General features: G+C 43.5%; 1 protein-coding gene across 1 annotated transcript; it reads right to left on the bottom strand.

Annotated features, from left to right (window-relative positions):
• Window positions 1-20141: 20141 nt before the first annotated feature.
• On the bottom strand, window positions 20142-20522 carry LOC133904494 (putative cysteine proteinase inhibitor 7). The gene has a single exon (XM_062346003.1). It carries the CDS (start codon window positions 20520-20522, stop codon window positions 20142-20144), a length of 381 nt encoding a protein of 126 aa, XP_062201987.1.
• Window positions 20523-22931: the final 2409 nt, after the last annotated feature.

Here is a 22931-nt window from a genome sequence, read left to right as displayed (position 1 = left end):
AAGTCTTCAATGCATCTCTAAGTACCTATTTAGCAAATTAAGCACTTTGTGGTACCCATACCATGTTAGGTCCTTTAAGGTTAGTCACAAGAGACTTAGGCACCCAAATAACATTTTTACGAGCAAATGATGAACTAATCACCTTAGTAGCACAAGTTCCACTTTTGGCCTTACTAAGCGATAAATCATAGTCAATTGAAGAGTTAGGCTTAAAAATATTACTAATAGGATAATTCTTACTAATATGTCCCTTGACCCGGCAAGTGTAACAAATACGGTGCATATCTTTACAAGATGCCTTCTCATCTTGCTTCTTGCTTGCTTTCTTGCTGGTGAGCCTCTTTCTTGATGATATAAGGCCTTCATTCTTTATGTAAGGGTATAATGCAATTTCATATCCCTTCTCATTGCATCATAGCACTTCCTCTTATTTCTTCTTGTTTTCTTCTTTGAAAGTGTGGTCTTGTTATCAACCTTGTTGGAACACAGAGGTATAGTGTCTCATGCTTGAGCATTTGAAGCACTTGATATGAGCCATCTTTTTTTTTTTTGCTCTTGCTCATGTCCTTTTATTTCTTCTTCAAGGAGCAATCTCGCACATGGTGACTCTCCTTTTTGCACTTAAAGTGATGAGAGTCTTATTTTTCTTTTGTTCTTGCCCCTTGATCTTGGTATTATTGAACTTGTTTTTCTTGTTAAATTTTGCTTTAAGTCCACGACCCTTATGCTTCTCATTTTTACCTACATGATCCAAATGTAGTACTCGGGAGAATATTTGCTTAAGAGCAACAGAGGTTAGCACAAAACAATTCAATATGAACTAGTGAGCATGTGCACTTGTGCATGTAAGGTCGATAGGATTTTACCGTTGTTACCACAACCTCATGAGCTATTTCTAACATGCAATGTGAGTTCACAAGATTTTTATAAGAGCACACAAGCTCATCATGATTTTCTTGCAAAGCCATATGCTTACTCGTGAGCTCTTCAAATTGAGCATTTAGCTTAATATTTTCTTTCTCTAAAGATGCTACATAAGAATTAGAGTTAGTAACACAAGTACCATCAATAAGACAAATATTAGATTTGTAAAAAAATTATGCAAACTAACTTGAAGCATATGCGAAAGATAATACTTACATCAATAAGTAAAATAAACAAACCCATCGTACTTTGTAACTCACAAAGGCACTTAAAAAATAACCTTGCTTAGACTCTATACCTCCACGGACCCATCACTGATCGTAGCGAGAATTGTAGTCTGCTCTGGCACTTTAGATACAAGAGTCCCAGTCAGTTGGCTTATGTTAAAAGTTATTTTGTCCGGAAGAATAAGCATGCACCAGTCATTTCGAAGCGATTAAAGGAGCTTTTCATTTCTTTACTTGTAGCATGAGTTCTTCAAGCTGGCTTGTAAAGACCTAGCATGTCGATGCATCGTAAGGCTGCAACCTGCAATGAAAGAAATAGGAATTTCACAGAAATATAATAATGTCATAAAATTGTTTCCGAAGGACTCGTGAATACAATCATATATGAAAATTATGTGCATATAGACACAATACTTTTCCATGGATCTCGTATTTGATTGACCCATCCAACTCAGCTCCTAGCGCCATTAATTTCGAAACTGTACTGTTGATATCTGGTATAGTGAAGGACAACATTGAAGAATAGACTCTCTGCGATGCAAGATTACTGCAAATATGTATGAAATAGACAACAGTTACAATTCCATGCGCTGGCCCATTGCAAAAACATGCTAAAATGTCTCAAGAACATACATTTTGCAACTGGAAATTTATATATCTTTCTTAACATACAACTATCCCCATACTCCACACGAACATGATGTTTCACTATCCTATATTCATATAATGATGATCTTCAGGTCCATGAGAAGAACTGACAAGTGACAAAAGCTAAGGAGGACAAATTAATCCAATAGTTGATCAAATATTTTCATACATCGAGTACCACAGCTGTTCTTGATCTAAGCTTGCAAGAAGCACCATGAAAACATATGAAGTGTATTTTTCATGCAATATTAAATCTAGGGTCATCCCTCATCTTGGTCATTGTTTTCTCAAGAATAATGAGCAATCTGCAACCTCGCAGATCTAACACTCCTTCGGCTGTACCATACGTTGGAGCATTGCTATGGCCGCGATGCATGTTTGACATGTATTGGTGTCGGGCACACGACCTATGGTAAGTCCAACCAGGCACATAAAAAAAAGAACCTTTTGCTCAAAAGCCTGAAGCCCACCAGGCCACCAGTAAGCTGTAAAGCGTGCAAGAGAACAATTACTTAATCGTGACTCCATCTTACCAGCATAGCTACTCATCTAAGCTGTGCCAGGAGCTCATGGCAAATAAGGAAATTGGAAAAGGAAGGATTTTTCAACACTCATTTCATATGCACAGGAAAATAATTTCAGGACAAAGTTCTTTCTGTTCCTGGAGCCCAGATTTTCACGACTGGATCCAAAGTTGGCTGTATTTCGGTAGGAACGCACTATCCCGAACATCTAAAAATGTGCAGTCATGCATACCATCACAAATGTGTTTTCAACGTCTGACAAGTGCACTATTGAATATTTAACTATAGGGTATATATATAAGGAGTATATCACACATAAATAGGATATGTATAACACATATTAGAAAGCTTCAGATATCACGGAACCGAATCAGCGGTACCTGATATACCTAAAATCAAGGAAGTATATACTAGGAAGGTTTAGATTGGTTACCTAACCCGATATGATCAGTATTCAAAATAGATTTATCTACTTAGACGTCAAGGAAGACAACTCCCTATCGACTAAGATTGGATAAGAGTCGGTACCTCACACCTATATAAGGCGGAAAGGCTGGGGAAGAACAACAAGAGAGACAACAACATGAAACATGCGAGAGAACTTGAGGCAAGCATCAAGGCCCTAACAGAGAAGATATTCGGCGACTTTAGCCTTAAGTTAGATTAGATCTGATCTACTCTCTGTAATAGTTTTAGCCACATTACCTGTACTCGAGATCATCAATATACGGCAACAACACCCTCACAGGATGTAGGGTATTGCTCCAATCGGAGGCTCGAACCTGTATACAACGATTGTATCGTCTCGTGATTAATCCCTGCACTCGAAGTTACCTAGTCAATTTACGGACATATTGTTAGGAACTAATCTTCGACAGTTGGCGCGCCAGGTAGGGGCCTTCTTCTGTTTCGCAGGATTAATCATGTCTCGGGCTCACGTTTACGTCGGATTCTTCGACAACGGCTTCTACGACCACTTCGAGTCGGCGAAGGACAGCTTCGAGTCCCCTCTTGTCGACTCGGAAATTATCTTCGAGACTATGGTTTTCCATTGGGATGGTCAAGGTGGACTGATCCACACCAGTACCCTCGAATCCAGACCAGTGGATGCGTACCGTGAGGTGGGACATCTCGAGTGGGATCCCGCAGAGCATAATGTTCTCCACTGCATGGACACCGACAGCGACAAGGGTGGCGACGGTGATTCTAACGCTAGCGAGAGCAGCCAAATAGATCGATTCGTGTATTTTGATCGAAGCAACGACCCCCCACGAGCTGACCTAATGGCGATAGATCCAAAGGCCATGGTCAACAACGGCACGGAAATTCCCAAAGATCCAGTGACAACTATCGCTACCGACGGTACCAGCACCAAGTTACCACCAGAAACATTCACAGCTGGAGCGTTACGTGCACCCGACACGACCCTTCACCAGCGAACCATGGGAGGGCGGATGCCTCCTGGCCTCTCCCGACGACTCCCAGTGGGTGCACCTCCGTCCGTGACGACCCACGGCTCAAGGGAGAAGCTCCCTCCGAACAGTCACCATGAAGCTTCATCGACTCGACCGCCACCGAGCCTCGGTAGCAACGTATTCAGTACTCCGTACACTAACATACAAGGAGCTCATCTGATTCTCAGATCTCTTCCAGAGTTGGATCCGGTGAATCCACTAACTCCTATGGTCAATCAAGTAAAGATCCTACTCGATGCAGCCCAGATCCAAGTTGCTCAAGCAAACAATCCCAGCAATTCCAGGCCCCCTAGTCGGTATGATCCTGGCTCGAGGAGCCACGGGCGGGAACACTCTCGAGTAGAGGAATCTCGAACGGAAAGCTCAGGTGATCGAGCCAGAACATGACACTGCGGGTCAAACTGTAGCTGCCCCATCCATAGGCGTAGAAATCAAGAAGACCTGAGGAATCGTATTCCTCACAATCAACATGATCTACGGATGGTGATCGAAAACCACCGTGAAGATGATCGCCGCTACTATGACCGTAGATCTACAGGATGAGATGGTCGACATGACTCCCCTGCTCGAAGAGCCAGGCGTGATAGTCCCTCACCACCTCCTCCTGAAGAGTTCGACGGGAGCTGCGAGGCTTTCATGCACGAACTTCAATCGATTCGGTGGCCCAGGAAGTTCAAGGCAGGCCCAATCTAGAAATATGACAGAAAAATCAATCCCAATGAGTTATTGTAGATCTACACCACTGTTATTCGAACAACCGGTGGTGACAATCAAGTAATGGACAATTACATGTTAACCGCCCTTGATGGACCAGCAAGGTCCTGGTTGCTAAACTTGCCGCCCAACTCGTAGTTCATGGGCAGAACTTAAGGCTCTGTTCATAGCCAATTTCCAAGGAACACTCGAGCGCCCAGGAATGGACAACGACCTCCACCAATTGCACTAAGGTGACAACGAATCTCCTCGAGATTTCATCCATTGGTTCAGCGACAAGCATAACACGATCTCGGACATCTCAAATGAGTCGATAATTATCGCCTTCAAACAAGGTGTTCAAGACACAGACTTGCGTGGAAAGATGGCTACTCGGAAGATCCGCACGGTCAAAGAGCTTTTCGAGTTGGCTGACAAGTGCGCAAAATGAGCGAAAGCGCAGGTATGCGCTAAAAACCTCCAAACTGGCAAGGACAGACCCGAGTCCTTGAAGAATGGAGGAAAGAAGAACAAACCCGGTGACAAGCGCAAGGGTCCCGATATGACTATAGCCGTGGTCGATAGGAGCAAATCGCGTAATACTGGGGACAACAAAGGCCTCACTCGAGGTGGTGGAAAGTGGTGCCCCATCCATCGGAGCAATCAGCACGACTTTGACGAGTGCTTTGTGTTCAAGAAGAAGCTTGATGAAAAGATCAAGGCAAATGCTGAGCGTAGTAATAAGCAGGCTAAGTCAAACGTGGAGGGTAGCGAGCCCTAGTTCCATGAGGCTGACCACAGTTTGGCACACATCTTCGGAGGATCCGCCACGTACGAGTCCAAAAGGCAGTACAAGGCGGTCGAGCAAAAAGTCAACTTGGCCCTAACTGGGCCCGCTCGGTATCTCAAGTGGTCGGAACAGTCGATCACCTTTGATCAAACCAACCATCCAGTCACGATACCACATCCTGGTCGATACTCGGTCGTGGTTCAGCGAACCATACTCAACATGAAAGTCTGCAGAACTCTGGTCGATGGTGGTAGTTCACTCAATCTCATTTTCTCCAAAACCTTGGACAAGATGGGAATTAAGAGGTCAGAGCTTAATATGGGAGTCGAGCCTTTCCACGCCTTAACTCCCAACTCATCGACCATGCTTCTCGGCTAGATCGAGTTGCAGGTCACGTTTGGCACGCCCGACAACTTCCGCACAGAAAAGCTGACCTTTGATGTCGTGAACTTCGAGACGGCGTACAATGTAATCTTAGGTCGCCTAATGCTAGGCAAGTTCATGGCGGTGGTTCACTATGCCTAGCAAACACTCAAGATCCTGGGTCGTAAGGGGGCCATTATCGTTAAAGGGGATCAACGCGCAGCGGTCAAATGTGACAAGCAAAGCCTAGATATGGTCGAACACTTTAGTCGAGTGGCCATCACTCCTAAGGACGCAAAATCTAAGTGCCAAAGGCGCCAAGGTGTCGTCGAGGCCAAAGACTCCAAACTAGTAAGTCTTGCTGGCACTTCTGAGCCCGACGACGCCAAAGGCAAAAATAATGATGGCGTCAACAACAAGAAGAGCGATGGTTACGTCAAGGCAGTGCCTCTCAACCCATCTAAACCATCTAAGATGGTTAAGATTGGGGCCAACCTTGACCCCAGATAGGAACTCGAGCTCATCACCTTCCTCCAGGCAAACCAAGACATGTTCGCATGGCAACCGTCCGATATGCCTGGGGTCCCCAGGGAGGTGATCGAGCATCGACTAGCTATTAAACCCGATGCCACGCCTTTGGTGCAGAAGCAGTAAACATTTGTGAAAGATAGGAACTGGGCCATCCAGGAGGAGGTCGATAAGCTCCTAAAGGCGGGTTTCATCCGAGAAGTGTGTCATCCTATGTGGCTCGCGAATCCCATCTTCGTCAAGAAGGCCAATGGCAGATGGAGAATGTGCGTTGACTTCACCGACCTCAACAAAGCTTGCCACAAGGATCCTTTTCCTCTCACGCGCATCGACTAGATCGTCAACTCTACAGCAGGCTGCGAATTGCTATGTTTTCTAGATGCCTATTCAGGGTATCACCAAATTAGCATGGGATTAGAGGATGAGGAGAAAACGGCTTTTACTACTCCTTTCGGTGTATTTTGTTATGTATAGATGCCTTTCGGTTTAAAAAATGCTGGTGCTACATATCAAAAGTGTATTCAAAATTGTCTACAATCCCAAATTGCACGCAATGTAAAAGCATATGTCGATGATGTCGTAGTCAAATCGGAAAACAGAAGTGCATTGGTTGACGATCTCATGGAAATGTTTGACAACTTCAGGAAGTATCGCATGATGCTCAACCCCGAAAAGTGCACGTTTGGTGTGTCGTCTGTCAAGCTTCTCAGCTTCCTGGTGTCAACTTGTGGCATTGAAGCCAACCCACTTAAAATTGAGGCTCTTGACCAGATGTGGTCACCTCGAACACTAAAGGAGGTTCAAAAACTGACAGGTTGCATTGCTGCTCTTAGTCGATTCATTTCCAAGATGGGCGAGTGAGGAATGCCTTTCTTCAAGTTGTTGAATAAACAAGACCGATTCAAATGGATAGAAGAAGTGGAGCGCGCCTTCTAGGACTTAAAAAAGTACTTATCTTCTCCATTAATTCTTACACCGCCTAACGAGAAAGAGCTCTTTTTTATATTGCAGCTACCCCATAATTTGTAAGCACGGTACTGGTGGTCGAACGGGAATGTTCCGAGAAAAGGCCAAGGTCCAGAAACATATTTATTACGTGAGCGAGGTTCTAAATGATGCTAAGCTACGATATATGCAAGTATAGAAGCTGATATATGCAGTATTGATGTCTTCCCAGAAATTACGACACTACTTTCAAGTGCACAGGATCAGCGTCATAACGACGTATCCACTGAAGGATGTAATACACAATCGGGAAGCTACTAGATGAATCGCGCAATGGGCAGTAGAACTGAATGAGTTCGACGTAAGCTACGCACTACGCACAAGCATGAAATTTGGAGTGTTAGCAGATTTCATCGCCGAATGGACAAGCATTGAAGAAACCAGGCCAAACATGGTTGAAGATCACTTGACACTCTTCTTTGATGGATCGCTCATGCTTCAGAGCTTGGGGACTGGTATTGTACTCAAATCTCCAACGGGCGACGAACTCAGGTACATTGTGCAATTAGACTTTAAAGCCTCTAATAATGTTGCAGAATATGAAGGACTGGTAAACAGGCTCCGTATAGCTACATCACTTGGGATTAAATGACTTCTTGTGAAAGGGGACTCACAGCTAGTCATAAACCAAGTTTAAAAGGTGTACCAGTGCTTGACGACAACATGACGGCTTACTTACTCGAGGTATGAAAGCTCAAGCAAAAGTTCAAAGGGCTAGAAGTGACGCATATCAGAAGGAGTGATAACTCTGATGCGGACGAAATTGCTAGATTTGCTTCTTCTTGGGCACCGGTACCCATAAGAGTCTTTGTTGAGAAACTCCTTAAACCATCTGTCCTGTCGACGATCATAGGCTGCCCAACCAGACCAGCAGTCTGGCCAGGTCAGCGAGGCAGAACCCGTAGACACGGATGCTGCACTACTCGAACGCAAGCTGACTTGGATGACTCCGTACCAAGCCTATCTCGAGGGTCGAGACATCCCTGATGATGATGTGGCTGTAGAGCAAATTGCTCGTAAATTCAAGCTCTACGTCTTGGTAAACAGCAAGCTCTATCGAAAGGGGAGTAACAGAATCTTGATGAAGTGCATCACTCAAGAAGAGGGCAATAAAATATTGCTCGATATACATGGAGGCACGTGTGGTAATCATGCGTCTTCTTGCGCCTTGGTCGGAAAAAATTTCCGCCAAGGATTCTATTGGCCGACTGCCGTCCAGGATGCTTCCAAACTGGTCAAAAAGTGCGAGAGCTGCCAATTTTTCAGAAGGCAGACCACTCGACCAGCCCAAGCTCTACAAACAATTCCTCTTTCTTGCTATTTCTCCATCTGAGGCTTAGATATCCTATGACCGTTCACAAGGGCTCAAGGTGGTTACAAGTTCCTATTCGTGGCTATCGACACGTTCGCCAAGTGGATAGAGGCCGAACCCGTAGGAAAAATAGCCGTAGAAGCGGCCAAGAAGTTCATGAGGAGCATAATTACTCGATTCGGCATTCCGCATCGGATAATTACGGATAATGGTAGCCAGTTTAGAAGCAGAACCTTTATTGCATTTTGCGAAGAATTTGACATCAAGACTTGTTTCACCTCAGTAGCTCACCCTCAGAGTAATGGTCAAGTCGAGCGTGCTAATGCTATAGTCTTGCAAGGTATCAAAACTCGGGTCTTCGACAAGCTAAAACCCTACTCGAAATGGCAGGTAAAAGAGCCTCCCTCGGTACTATGAACGGTTCATACATCAACTAATAGGGCCACCGGTGAAACTCCGTTCTTCTTGGTTTGTGAAGCGGAAGCGATGCTCCCGACCGAGTTGCAGTTCGGATCACCTCGAGTGGAAAGTTATTCAGAAGAAGGGCAGGAGCACTTACGAGCGGATGACATAAATTTACTCGAGGAGTACCGTGATCAAGCATCTATTTGAGCGGCTAAGTATCAGCAGACATTGCATAGATATCAAAGCTAGAAAATTCAGCCAAGGCAACTCGCTGCTGGGGACCTCGTCCTACGAAAGGTACATAAACAAGCCTAGCGCCACAAGTTATCACCTAAGTGGGAAGGACCTTATATATTAGTCAAAGTCACCCGACCTGGGTCAGTACGGCTATCTACTCTGAACGGCGAGATACTCGAGCACTCGTGGAACATCAACCAACTCTAAAAGTTTTATTCATAAGATAGATTACAGAAAGGATCCACCTAGCTCTAGCAAATAGTGAAGATCCACCACCTCAAAAAGTTTGGAAGCGTATGGACCCTCATTCGCCCCTGAACAAGTCGAGGAACCTTCTATACTCCTCCCTCAGGCGGTAGCTGATCACTCCTGGAATCGGCCGCCGACCAGCATACGGGCCAGGAAAAGTGGCCGAGGTGAAGGTCGTGCTGGAGCTTATGACCGGTGCTAGTGATGCCGAGTGGTCTTTTGCCTAGCGCGAAGGCGATGTGACGGTTGTCGACAGAGAAGGCGATTGTGCCTCCTTCGCCGGTGACGACTCGGGGGCTCCATCGCCGAAGACCTCAAGGGCTACTTGTTCGATGATCTGGTCAAGATCACCACCATCCCCATTCCTCTTCGGTGCAGAGCACTACGCCGAAGAATAGGTCTTGATGTAACGGCAAACGCACTGAGTGAGGGGACGGAGATGATCCACGATGGATGTTTCTTCCCTCTCCTTTTGAGGCCTGCTACTCGAGTTCTCGTCATCGGAGGACGTAAGGATGATGACCTCAGGAGGTATCATGGCGAGGGGCCTAGGGGAAAGGACTTCTAGGATCGGCTCAAGAGGCGGAGGTTGAGTGGAGGCCATGGCTTCAAGCTATACGAGTCCTAGGAGGCAATGCGTAAAAAAACAAAGGAGATGACGGACAAATGGCTTTGAGTTCCTTCTATTTATAGCGAGGAAAATGGGTTGTACTGTGTAAACATGGCCGTCAAGATCTGAAACGATGGTGTCGCCTTAGGCGTGTAGAGCGTTTGGTGGAAGTCATGATGGCGTTATGGCTTGTCTCATCTCTGCAAAGAGGGATGGGCGGCCATTATGACACATCAGATCAAATGTTGCGGTGAAAACAGTACAAATAGGAGTGGGGTCTTTTAATGCCCACCTGCCCACTGCTTCAAGTTCACTCGATAATCATATTGCAGTCAAAACCATAATGCTCAGGGGCTTTCATTCTAGAGTATTCAGTCAAGAACGAGCCTCATCCTTCGACCAACTCCATTATTGAGTATTCAGTCAAGAACGAGCCTCACACTTCGATCGACTCCTTTATCGAGTACATGGTTGAGAACGAGCCTCATTGTGTGCATGGTTGAGAGCGAGATTTGGTCGAGTATAGAGTGCTGAGCTATAAAACTACTTTCTGATCAATAGTACATGTATGTCCTTTTCTACTCTCCGATCGAGTAATTTATTCCTCAACCATAGAGTCGGGGGCTATATCATAATACCATATGTTTGTTATATGTTTTTTGCAAAATTTTATCTGGCTCTGCGTCGGTCACATTGAATAGGACCAACGGAGGCATGTGTTGGGTCGATGATGGACAGCTATACCTTAGGAAGAATAACAGCACAGAGATTGTCAGACTTCTCACGCTTAACGGTCAAAAGGATTCTGAAGTCCTAGTCTGTCTCATGTGTGTCCTCTATCAAGTTCATGTTTGCATGCTAATCGAATGCGCACGTTGAGAAAAGTTCAAAAAAAAATTCGACATGATCTTTCTTTTTCTAGCTCTGTATTAGTCTTTCCTTACTATTACGGTCTCTCGAGGGCCGCACATCTAATGACTTCTCTAGCTATGATTTCAGGTATCAACAGATATACCATTGATCAATCTCGAGAATAACGATAGCACGCTCTGATCAGTTTTGCATCTATTTGTACTAAACTCTATTTCATAGACAAGGAAATAGTAGTCATAGCATATTAGATAGACCAAATATCAGCAGCATCTCCAGTACAATTATCAAACAAGAAGAAGCCTATTACATATTTAAGGGAAAAGCTTAGGAGATATCCACCTACAAGAACACCACTTAAAATTCCCTTCAAGGGATTTGACCGTCCTGGAAACATCGTCGGGGTGCAAAATCTCGAGCACCGAGTATTCATCTCGGTCAAAAGCTGAATTTGTCCGATGGAAGCCTAGAGTTTGACCAGGGTTGGTAATCCCTAGTACTGGAAGGACAACCTCAGAAGTCAAGCCCAGCAGAATTGTTTTTTCCTTCATCCAAGGGATAGCTTTCCAGTCGAGAGGCTCCCAAATGTTATCATTAAAAGCATGGATGGAAACTAGTGTCTGAGCATTGCGTTCAGCAGGATCATCAATTTGGTCGCCCCAAGATTTCAAGAAAAACACGCGAGTCTTGTCCAAGATAAGTCGAGTGCCCTCTAGACCAGGCTGCCAGAACTCAAACTCCAGCATCGACTATCCCAATGCCGTAATGACTCCTGATGGATCCCCTGAAGCAATCCCATCCAGGAAATCAGCAATGCGCCACCCGAATTTGCTATTAGAGACTTGGAACCAACGCAGTGGACCATCGACAAGAAACACATGCACACCCTTTGTCATATGAAGATGAAAACATGGCATCCTTGGGACGATGATGATGAATAGTCTCTCGTCTTTTCGCACCACACATCCCTCCAGGCTTACCCAAAACACATCATAAGAGAGTGGCGGAAGGTCGTAGAACCATCCTGCCACTGGGTTGATTACTCTGCCCTTGACCTGGCGTCCTCGCTCGATGACGATCAAGAGCCCGCTTGAGGCCCTGACTATCTCCCAACTGTCACCAACTAAACCTCAGAAATGAAGATCTAAAGTTGCTTCACTCCCCAGACGATGCACCTTGACCAAGCCATCATTGTACACAAATGGTCCTTTCAAGATCCATGGCGCAAACTCTACTACCATGTGCACTTCACGCCAAGAAGTGTACACACAACGGAACAAAGCGAAATCCTCCGGGTGCAGCAGCTTTCTGGAGATGGTATCTAGTACTCCCAATGGCAGAACAACCCAACTGGGATGCTCAGCCATGAGACTCAGGGAGGGCAACAAAAATCCTTGAATGAAAGTGGATGATGCCGAAATAGTTTAGAGAGGAGATCTAAAGGCAAGGTTTTAGCAAAGGTAGAAAAGATGAGGCGATGGAGTTTCTCTTTGGAAGTATAAGTAAGGCATTGTTTCCAAATTAAAATCGGAAATTGATTCCACCTCGACAACTACAATGAAATACACACAAATAAGTAGATCGAACAAAATGCATAAATATTGAGCAAGAACACAAGAAAAACAAACCGAAGAGGAAACACAAAGATTTGTTTCCCAAAGTTCAGATTCACCACCGTGAATCATATGTCTCCATTGAGGAAGCTCCAAGGAGTTGGGTCTCTTTCAACCGCTTTCCTTGATCTACTAGCTTTATCTCTTCCCTTACGGAGGAGAGATAGATCTTCACAAACTTTTCCATGACTCACCACAAGCACGGGAGCCCGCCGGGCAACGCCTAGCTGTCTAGGAGGCTTTACCTCTAAGAGTAAAAAATACTTGATGAACTTCTTGCCAATGAACTCAAGTGCTCAAGATGGGATTTCCGCTCACTTGCACTCAATCTTCCAATCTCTCAACCCAACTCACTTCTCTTCTTAAATCACACATTAAAATGGAGGAGGGAGTTCTTTTGGCTTTGGCTTTGAGTATTTTGTGGGGAGCACCAACAGCAACCAAAAGAGGGGGTGAGGGGTATAAATACCCAGCCCTCAAAAACTAGCCGTTACAGCACTTTTTTGTATTGACCTGGAGTCTCCGGGTTAACCCGGAGCCTTCGAGTAAACTAAAAAGACCCAAACCAAGACTCCAACTCGGAACCTCACCCGGAGTATCTGAAACCCGGAGTATCCGGGTCAATAAAAAAGGCCCTAACAGACCACTCAGTCCGGAACCTCACTGAAGACTCTGGACAACCCGGAGTATCCGGGTTTAGCACAGCTGGCCCTCTAAAAATGGCGATAACTTTTGATCCCGAAATCTGATTTCGACAATTTTGACTCTATGGAAAGCTTATTTAGAGGGTTACACATCCAACTGAATTCATGATCCTAAACACATTTGATCAAACTAGGAACACTCCGAACCCAATTAGAAATCTTCCACACTTTCTGCACTGGATTTATAAAAAGAACTATCACTTGGGTTTGGTTAGAAACTCTTGAGCACTGAGACACGACAATTAGCTCTATGTTGCATCCCTCTTAATAGTGCACCATACCTATACTCAAATTCAAATATAAAACTCGTTTGAACTAATTTGAGCATTTGAATACCTTCAAGTACCACTTCTTTCTTTTAAACCTTGAGGGTTGCCAACTTCCATATAATCTTCACTCCATCTCTTCTTTATTATTCATATGATTGATGCGAATCATTCATAACTTCCCATGGCCTCACATGGTCCATTGGCGCAAAGCCTTCACTTGCTCTTCACCACCACTTTGGTCCTTCGACGCCAAGCCATTTGCTTGCCCTTCATCACGGATGGTCTATCGCAGCCGAGTCTTGCTTGCCCTTTACCGTCTTGCCATAGAAAACCATTTTGTATCCCACATATTTAAGGAATTCACTTTATCATATATGGAGTTCAGTCTTATTCTTCACTTCTTAGCATATAGAATATCTCAATTCAACTTATGCCTTCTAATGGAACCTAACCCCAACTCACTCTCAAGTACAAAGCACATGCGTTAGTCCATAAAAACTCAATTAACTATATCATACCTTTAGTTACTTTATCTCCACAGGTAACTTAGCATTTACACTTCTCGTCAATCTTCTTGTGCTTCTCCTTCTCCTCATGAGCATCACTATGCATCCCTGACCATCACCTAGAGCTCCATCTTGATGCACGTTCAATCTCCCCATTCACCTAGTGCTCATGCATATCTGTCCTACATGTATCACCTATGAAACAACCTAGTAACAATTCTCAATAATGTTGTTAGTCCATTGGTATTATCATTAATTACCAAAACCACACATAAGGGCTAGATGCACTTTCACACTCCGGGAAGGCTGGATGGAGCAGGCGACGGTGGCAACGCGGCGGAGATCGATGGGGTGGGGCTAGGCATTGCGGGCACCGAGGATGAGGATGATGGCGTAGAGGGCTTTGAGGTGGCATCGGGGAGATGTAATTTTTTCTAAGTGTTGGCACTGTATGGGGAGCAGGCGGCAATTTTGTTTTATAGGGGAGGGCCTTTACTACCGACTTAAGAGGACAACATGCAGTGAAAGGAGACCTTCACTGCCGGCTCATGACTTAGGCCAACAGTGAAACCCATTTTAATGATGGCCCTAGAGGTCCACGGGCAGTGAAACACCTTTCACTGCTCCAGTAGTTGACCATGGTTCATCGGCTACGGTTTTCTGCACCAACCACGTTCACCGGCCCTCTGCTCATGGCAACCGACTACTTGCTAATTAATTGGAGCTTTCTATATACATTAATTTCATGGATAAATTTTTTAAATCATTAAACATTAAGATAAATATGTTAATACCTATAGCTAATGTAAATCAATAATAAAGACACCTTCATTAATACATAGTAAGTCATATCCTTCATTAATACATACTAATTCATGTCCTTCATTAATATGCACATAAAGCTACTTAATCTGACTTAATGATTCGCCCTTCATTATGATCACGGCACAAATAGGGAGGTTCGTCTGTGTCTTTCATGAGACCTAGGTCAACGTCCTCTCTGAAAGGAGGTAACGCACCGAATTGATTGTAGTCTTCCTCTCAACGACATTCTCCACTCTGACAATCCTTATTTTTCCTTGAAGAACCACGTGGCGCTCATCCTTGTTAGTCGGGTCCTGATCCTTTACATAGAAGACTTGCATAATATCTTTCACAAGTACGAATGGTTCTTCTCTGTATTCGATGAGTTTTTGGTCCACTGCAGTCATATCGTACTTGTCGATCTTCACGCCCCCTGAGAGTCCAACACATTGGCACCGAAAAAGAGGAACCCTTAACACTCCATAGTCGAGCTCCCAGATCTCCTCTATGAATCCATAGTATGTCTTCCTATTGCCATTGCTGTCGTAGGTATCAATACAAACACCGCTATTTTGGTTAGCGTTCTTATTATCTTGTGCTCTCGTATAAAATGTAAATCCATTTATGTCATATCCTTGGAATGTAAGGATTATAGTTGACGATCCGTGAGCTAACACAATCAACTAAGCACACTCTATCTGCTTATCCATCACCTGTCTACGTAACCAGGTGCCAAAATTATCTCAGTGCTGTCGCGTAGTCCAAACATGTCTAGGACTTTAACTTCTCATGGTTCAGCCGATATGATCTTTTGTGTATACTCCGGAGTCAACATGTCCTGCTAGGGATCACTATTGATTTTGGTTTTGAAAAGGATTTCTGAGTCGTAGCCGTTTGTACATGAACCTAACGGGTCACACATTTAATGGGTTGGAACAAAACATGCGAATTGGATTCATATATGGGTTTTAATTGGATTGTGATCCATGAGAAGTTAGAGTCCTGAAGGGCATCCAACGTGGGAGCCCATTGGCGAGCTCTATATAAGGAGAGGCATGGGTAGGGCGTCCTAAGGTTGAGCCACTCCGAAACTCTAGCCGTAACCTTCTACATGATCTCCCAAAATCCTAGCTGCGCGTTCGGTGCTAGCACATCGGAGCTCGGCATTTCTGTCTAGTACGTGTGGGTACCATACAGGAGTTGTTGCTATTGCGGTGCTGATCTTCTCAACGAGTTGATCGCAACATGTTCGGGATTGGTCGCCGGCCGTGATGAACTGGTCGACGTACCTGCTCGTCTGATCGCGGAGCACAATACGACCACTCGGATCTAGTCGGACAGCACGACACAACCACTCAAAACTGGTCGAGGACGCGACAGACCTGATCGGGAGCTGGTCGAGGAGCACGACCACCTGCTCGGAGTTAGTCGGAGAGCGTGACCACCTACACGGGGCTGGTCGCAAATCTGATCGAGAAGCTGCTTGAGGAGTTTGGCGAGCACGGCGTTGGATTGGTCTACTCCAACTCTTCTTCCGCTGCACCGCGCGTCAAGCAGTAACGATCTATGATCTCCTACTAGCATGGTTTCCAGGGTGAATGGGGTAAAAAAAATTATTTTAGGCTAGCATAGCCTACCCGTTACCCAAAAAATATCAGCACCGACATCATAATGTACTTCTGCTTCATACACAGCCAAGGAGGAAGGTTGTAGATACATAGTGTCATAGGCCAAGTTCTACGACTACTCTTAATGTTGTCAAATAGGTTCATCCCATCCGTACTTAACCCAAGTCTTACATTCCTCACATCTTCTGCACCAGGCTTCTTGTATTTCCTATCGATGTATCTCCATTGCGTAGAATCAGCGGGGTGTCTCAGTATTTTATCATCCTTGCACTCCTCGACATGCCATCACGTCAATTTGGCATGCCTTATGTTAGCAAATAAATGCTTCAAACGGTGGACTATTGGAAAATACCACATCACTTTGACGGAAGGCCTTTTCTTCTTTCCTTCACCATAGATATCACCATCGTCACAATTGTACCATGCTACACCATAGATGAGACACACTTCCAAGTCTGCATGCTCTTCGCAATACAACATGTAATCATTTGGACATGCATGTATTTTCTGTATTCCAACCACAAAGGGCACACAACCTGCTGGGCCTGGTACGTATTTTGTGGCAGCGCATTTCCCTTTTGAAGCAATTTCTTCAAGAATAGTAACAACTCTGTGAAGTTTGTATCAGACCACCCATTGCTTGCCTTCAATTGTAGCAGTGAAAGCACAATATGCAACTTTGTGTGCTCCTTCACGCAGCCCAGGAACAACGGTGTTTTAGAGTCCTCTACCATACACTGAAACTTTTGAAACTCTCTTTCATTGGTAAAATTCCCCTCCCCATCACACAACATCCGCTCCAGATCATTGTTGTCATCGTCAGCCAACATCTGCTCTAGATCATCATCGACCAACGTATCTCCGACAAGTGACATATCGGTGTATTCATCAACTGGCATATCGGTGCACAAGTATCCGTCTTCTCTGCCAATGTGTTGCCCTTCCTGTATGATCTTAGCTTCACTGTGCTCGGTCCAATGGGTATAGCTAGGTATAAAGTCCCTTGGCATCAAGTGGGAATATATCTGTTGGGTGGTGGAAACTGCTTTTTGTTCTTGCAATCGACGTATGGATAACACATGTATTGAGACTGTATATTAGACTTGTACGCCGCGGTTGCTACTTAGAAACTCCATACAGTTCTGGTACTCTGCACTCACCTGGCTTACATCGTATATCTATCTCTTGTCCATCTACAATTATATCATTATTGTAAATCCATATTCAAAATATCTAGAAAATTTTGCAATCACCAATAAATAAATTACATTGCCATCTCCTACCAGCAACTGGCCCGGGTTGGAGGAGCCGCATTTTGTATGCTTTCGTGTCCGCTTCCGATGAGTATTTGTTGGTGCCATCCCTATAAATTTTAATTATTATTCAACCCTTATGTATGAATAATTAAGTAAGAATGAAAAATAAATACACTCATACATAAAATTTCTATATTGGATCTTGCTAATTAAATAAAATATAAAAAATATAATTGGATCTTGCTACATACCTAAATATCATGGCAAAATTTTCTAATTCATTAAAAATCAAATTAAATATGCTCATACCTAAAGTTTCCTATTGGAGCATGCTAATTAATCAAAATATAAAAAATATAATTGGAGCTTGCTACATACCTAAATATCATGGCTCATTTTTCTAATTCATTAAAAATCAAAAATAAATATGCTCATACCTATAGCTAATGTAAATCAATAATAAAGACACTTTCCACCATAAGCTACTAATTGAAGCTTCTATATCATAAATCAGGTATACTTGCATCTATATTTTCTTAAAACATTATGGTCATAAGTTTATCTCCATCATTTCAAACTAGAGCAATTTAGCAAATAAAATTCAACAAGAAATAGATTGAAGATGAAGTTATATACCTTGGAACATCTAAGACATAAGGATTCATCAAATTTTGAAGCCCAAAAACTTGGTGACTAAAAATGACCGTCACCAAGTAAGAACAGAGTTCACCTCTGTTGTGCCCAGGTTTGAGAAAGGAGATATCACTGCCGGCTCATAACACCAGCCAGAAGTAATGCACGGTTATCACTGTCGATCGGTGGCTTAAGCCGATAGTAATAAAGAAGCTGGGAATCATTGCTGGCTCAAACCATAGGCTGACGATGATGACCCTTATATCACTGCCAGTCAGTGGCTTCAGCCGGCAGTGATGAGAGAGCTAGGAATCACTGCCGGCTCAAGCTATAGGCCAGCAGTGATGATCATTATTACTACCGGTTCATACACCACGATGTTAGATTCTTCTCGTGCAACTAATGAACCGACAGTAATAATATATCATTACTGTTCTATTAAAAATTAGTAGTGATGGATCTGTATATAAGCAAATATCTATATAGTAGTGCCGCCTACTTGTTTAATTAGTAGTGATCGGTGCTTGGTTAGGACTAGCTTCTTCTTGCTTTTGCGTGGAGCTGCACTATCGCCCGTGTTTTTTTTAAAACTTTTTTTTGCATGCAGCTACACATACACATATTTCCTTTCCCTTTTTGGCTGGATTCCGTTTTGCTTTTTTTACTTTCCTTTTTTCTCCTCCTTTCTTTACACTTATAAAACGTAAAGTGTATTTTGTTTCCCTTTCTGTAGCTTTTTATTCTTCTTTGCTTCTTTTTTTTCTTATTCTTTTCTTCCTTTTCATTTTTCTTATTTGTTTCTTCTTCTTTTTCTACTCCTTTTCTCTCTTTGTTTTTCAATACATACATAAAATGTCAAATTCCTTGTTTTCCTTGGTCTTTTTAGTGCATAGTGTGAGATTAGTTGGATTCAATATTTTCTGTAAGGGTCGATTCAACATTTTTTTATCAATTGATCATTTAAAATATAATTTCAGCATTTTTATTTATTGTAGATTTTTATTTAAGATATGTTGCTTCAACAATTTTCTGTTAAGTGTTGACTCAAAAAAAAAATTCCCAGAACTGACCAGTCAATATATTTTTCTTGATTCATTATTTTATTCTGACACAATCTTTCTTTTTACAAGTGTTGATTCAATATTATTTTACAGACTTGCTAATTCAACTTTTTTTTTTCTAAAATAGGGTGCTTCAACATTTTCTTCCGAACTCAACTTTTTTATGAATTAAACATTTTTTTCAATGGTTAATTTTTAATATTTTTATGTTGGGTCCACAACTCTTGGGCTGGATTTTGTTTTGCTTCTTTATTTTCCTTTTTTTCTCCTCTTTTCTTTACGCTTATAAAACATAAAGTGTATTTAGTTTCCTTTCTGTTGCTTTTTTTCTTCTTTGCTTCGTCTTGTTTCTTTTTTTCTTTCTTTTCATTTTTCTTACTCGATTCTTCTTCTTTTTCTTCTCCTTTTCTCTCCTTGTTTTTCAACACATACATAAATATGAAATTCTTTGTTTGTTTTTGTCTTTTTAGTGCATGGTGTGAGATTAGGATATGGTATAATGATTGATAGATGGTTTGGTACCTTACCTTTTTTTCTGAGAAAACAATTAAGGCAATGCGTGCTTGCATATAATGCTCACAGCAGATCTTATTCCTGCTTATTAAGTAAAAATATATATTAGAAATACTGTTATTAATCTTCCTTTTGTTCTTTTCATTTGTTATTTGTACTGTTAATATTTCTCTTCTATTCATCAATTGTTTTTACACTGGAAAACATTGATCAAGAACAAAATTATTTCATTATATTGAAAAAATTATTCTTTAAGATTCATTTGTTACATATAAAAAATTATCGGGGACGAGCTCAGTTGGCCGGCGGCGGCCGCGACCTGATGACGGCATGGAAGGAGAGAACCTTTTGGGGTTCGATCTTTTCAATCACGTACACCACCGCCCTGTACTTGTCGTCCCCAGGGCCGGCGCGGTTGGACGCGTCGATGATGAGCTCGTAGTTGCGGTTCGTACTGGTGCACTCGCCGACATCCTGCGCCCTGGCGCTCTCCACCTTGTCGAAGCGGAGCACGGTGTGCTGCTGCTCCACCGCCCACTTGCCGAGGTTCTGGATGAACGGGTCGTCGACGTGAGCTACCGTTCTCCATGGACAGGTATCTGCGGCGGCGAGCGAGGCGACGGCGCAAACGATGGTGGCAACGGCGGCGAGGAGGAGGCCACTGCAGGTCCTCATGATTGCTAGATAGGTTTGCGCGGTAGGTATGTGTCTGGTTTCGACCGGTGGTGTTTTTCTGAAGGTGCGGACTGCTGTGTCCAAGATCAGGAACCCGAGGGCATTTAAATAGATAGGTTGCGCATGCATGCATGCATGTGGATTCATATCCATCTTTATGTGTAATCTGTTTACAACTGGATTGATATCCATGTTGATGTGTGATTCAGTAGGAATTAAAATAAATCATATCCAGTCTCCTCTGACTTAATGACGGCAAGTCACGCCGTGACTTTAATTCGCCATCTGCCGTCCAAATAGAGAACGTACGTTTAATATGCTTTTACATGCTAAGAAGAAGATATTAGGATATGGAAAACTTAAGTGCCAGCCTAAACGGTATAGTTTTGATTGAGCGCTAATAATTACCTTCCTGTTAATTCACGAGAAAATAATTAAGGTGGTACTTGCTTGTATTGCATGTCGTGTAATCCTACATTCCTACCAGCAGGTCGCATATATTGCTGCTAATTGGGAAGTATATAAAATCTTACATATGTATCTGTCCTGTATACTACAAATTGTAGCCTTCGTAGAACGCTCTCGTGACATTAAGGTGGGTACAGTTTGTGTCGTGAAAAAACAGCCACAATTGACCATACAGCAATTGATCGCTTGGCGAAATGTTGCAAACTGTCAATGTAGGGCTTGGGCGTACTATACGGAAGCAATCGGAACCCACCATACGGACCAATACCCTGTGACAACAAAGACAATCATACGAGGTGTATTGTCTCTGCGATTTCTTTCACTACTACGTAAGCTTACATATATAGCATTTCATCAGTGTCAGTTAAATAATAACTACAAATTGTAGCATTCGAATAGGACCTACAAGTGATACGTAACGAAAGGTGGGATATACGATGCGGTCAAGCCAGATGCAATGACGGTTGGTACATATTATCCGGTAATAACACATTTCTAATGCGTGTATCTCACTATTTATGACGATGAGTTTTATTGAACTAACGAATACGTTGCATTTTTATTTGAAGTGCCACAAGCAAGGTTTTAACACCGTTCTTTGTGGATATTATGTTTGCCAGTTTTTAGAGTTAATGGGAGGTACACAACGAACCTTGGGGATGTAAGTCATCAGTGCGCTTGCACCTACCTTTAAGGGGTAGGTTTTGTAACAACCCAAGTTCATAAAATTAAGAAAAATATAAAACTTATTCAAGAGAGTAAAAGAATTTGCTAAGCTAAATAATTCTTAAGTTTATATATGTGTATATATTTGATGACTTGTTTGTTTGCTTGTTTATATGAGCTAATATAAGTATATATGTGGTATACATTGTATGTATAAGTATACATGTGTATATACAAGAGAGAAGACAGAAAAGAAAAAAAAAAGAAAAGCCTCTAGTGAAAAAGGTCGAAGCCTATCACCTCTCCCCTCTTCTCTTTTCTCTCTGTTTCGACCCGATCCTGCCAACCCAGCCCGTCACAATATCTCCCTCACCCTCTCCTCTCTTTCTCTGGGCTGTAGCCCACTTCGCCAACTCTGCCGCCCGTCATCCTCTACCTCCGGCTCCTCTCTCCTCTGCTTTGTCTTACGCCGCCGAAGAAACTGAGCTGACCACGAGCCATGGATGAAAGCCCGACGTGCATACAATAGAGAAGACCATCTAGAAGCTCGCTAGCCTATGGATAAGCAAGAATTCCGGTCGAGTACACCTTATCTCCATGCAAATTGGAGTAAGTCAGAGTCCGAATGTTTGCCGCCGCCGTTCAAATCGAAGTCGAGACGCCCACAAACTCAATCTCTCCCGGATATATAAGGAACCCTAGACCCCTCTTCTAGAGCGTCCCAGAGCAATCCATCGGTCTAGAGCCATGAGTGGCCGAGAGCAGCTCTTTTGCCTCCGCATCGGAATAGAGAGCCACCGAGGAGTTCTCAAGCATCGCAGGAGCGCGAAGGAGTTTTCCGAAGCAATCCCGACCACCAATTGTCGCCCAGAGCAAAGTTCCGACGAGGTATGAAGGAGTTCACCGCCGTACACCATCGCCCGCCTTGCTAGAGCCTCTCCGACGTCGACGTGTCCCCTAAGTATGATCCCCATGCTTCCCCGACCCTGTTCTGCCGCTTGCCGGATTAGATAGGTCACCGTAAGTTGTTATGGCGAGATTCCAGCGTTGCGCCGCCGTGAAAGCTGTCAATCACCGCCTCTGTTCAGCCGGAGATGAGAACCAGTGCACGTGAGCCGTCCGATCTGAGACCAAGAGCTGAGATTAGAAGCCCCTCATACCCCTTCGGTAGCCAATCTGAGCGCAACACGTGTCAAGTCATAATCCTAGTCAGCAGCCTTTGCCATGTCAGCAAGCCACATTAGCACTTTTGCTTACGTGTCAAACCACCACAGC

The sequence above is a fragment of the Phragmites australis genome, chromosome 22 (assembly GCF_958298935.1).
Source record: "Phragmites australis chromosome 22, lpPhrAust1.1, whole genome shotgun sequence".
NCBI lineage: Eukaryota > Viridiplantae > Streptophyta > Magnoliopsida > Poales > Poaceae > Phragmites > Phragmites australis.
This window is presented reverse-complemented; position numbering and strand designations above follow the sequence as displayed.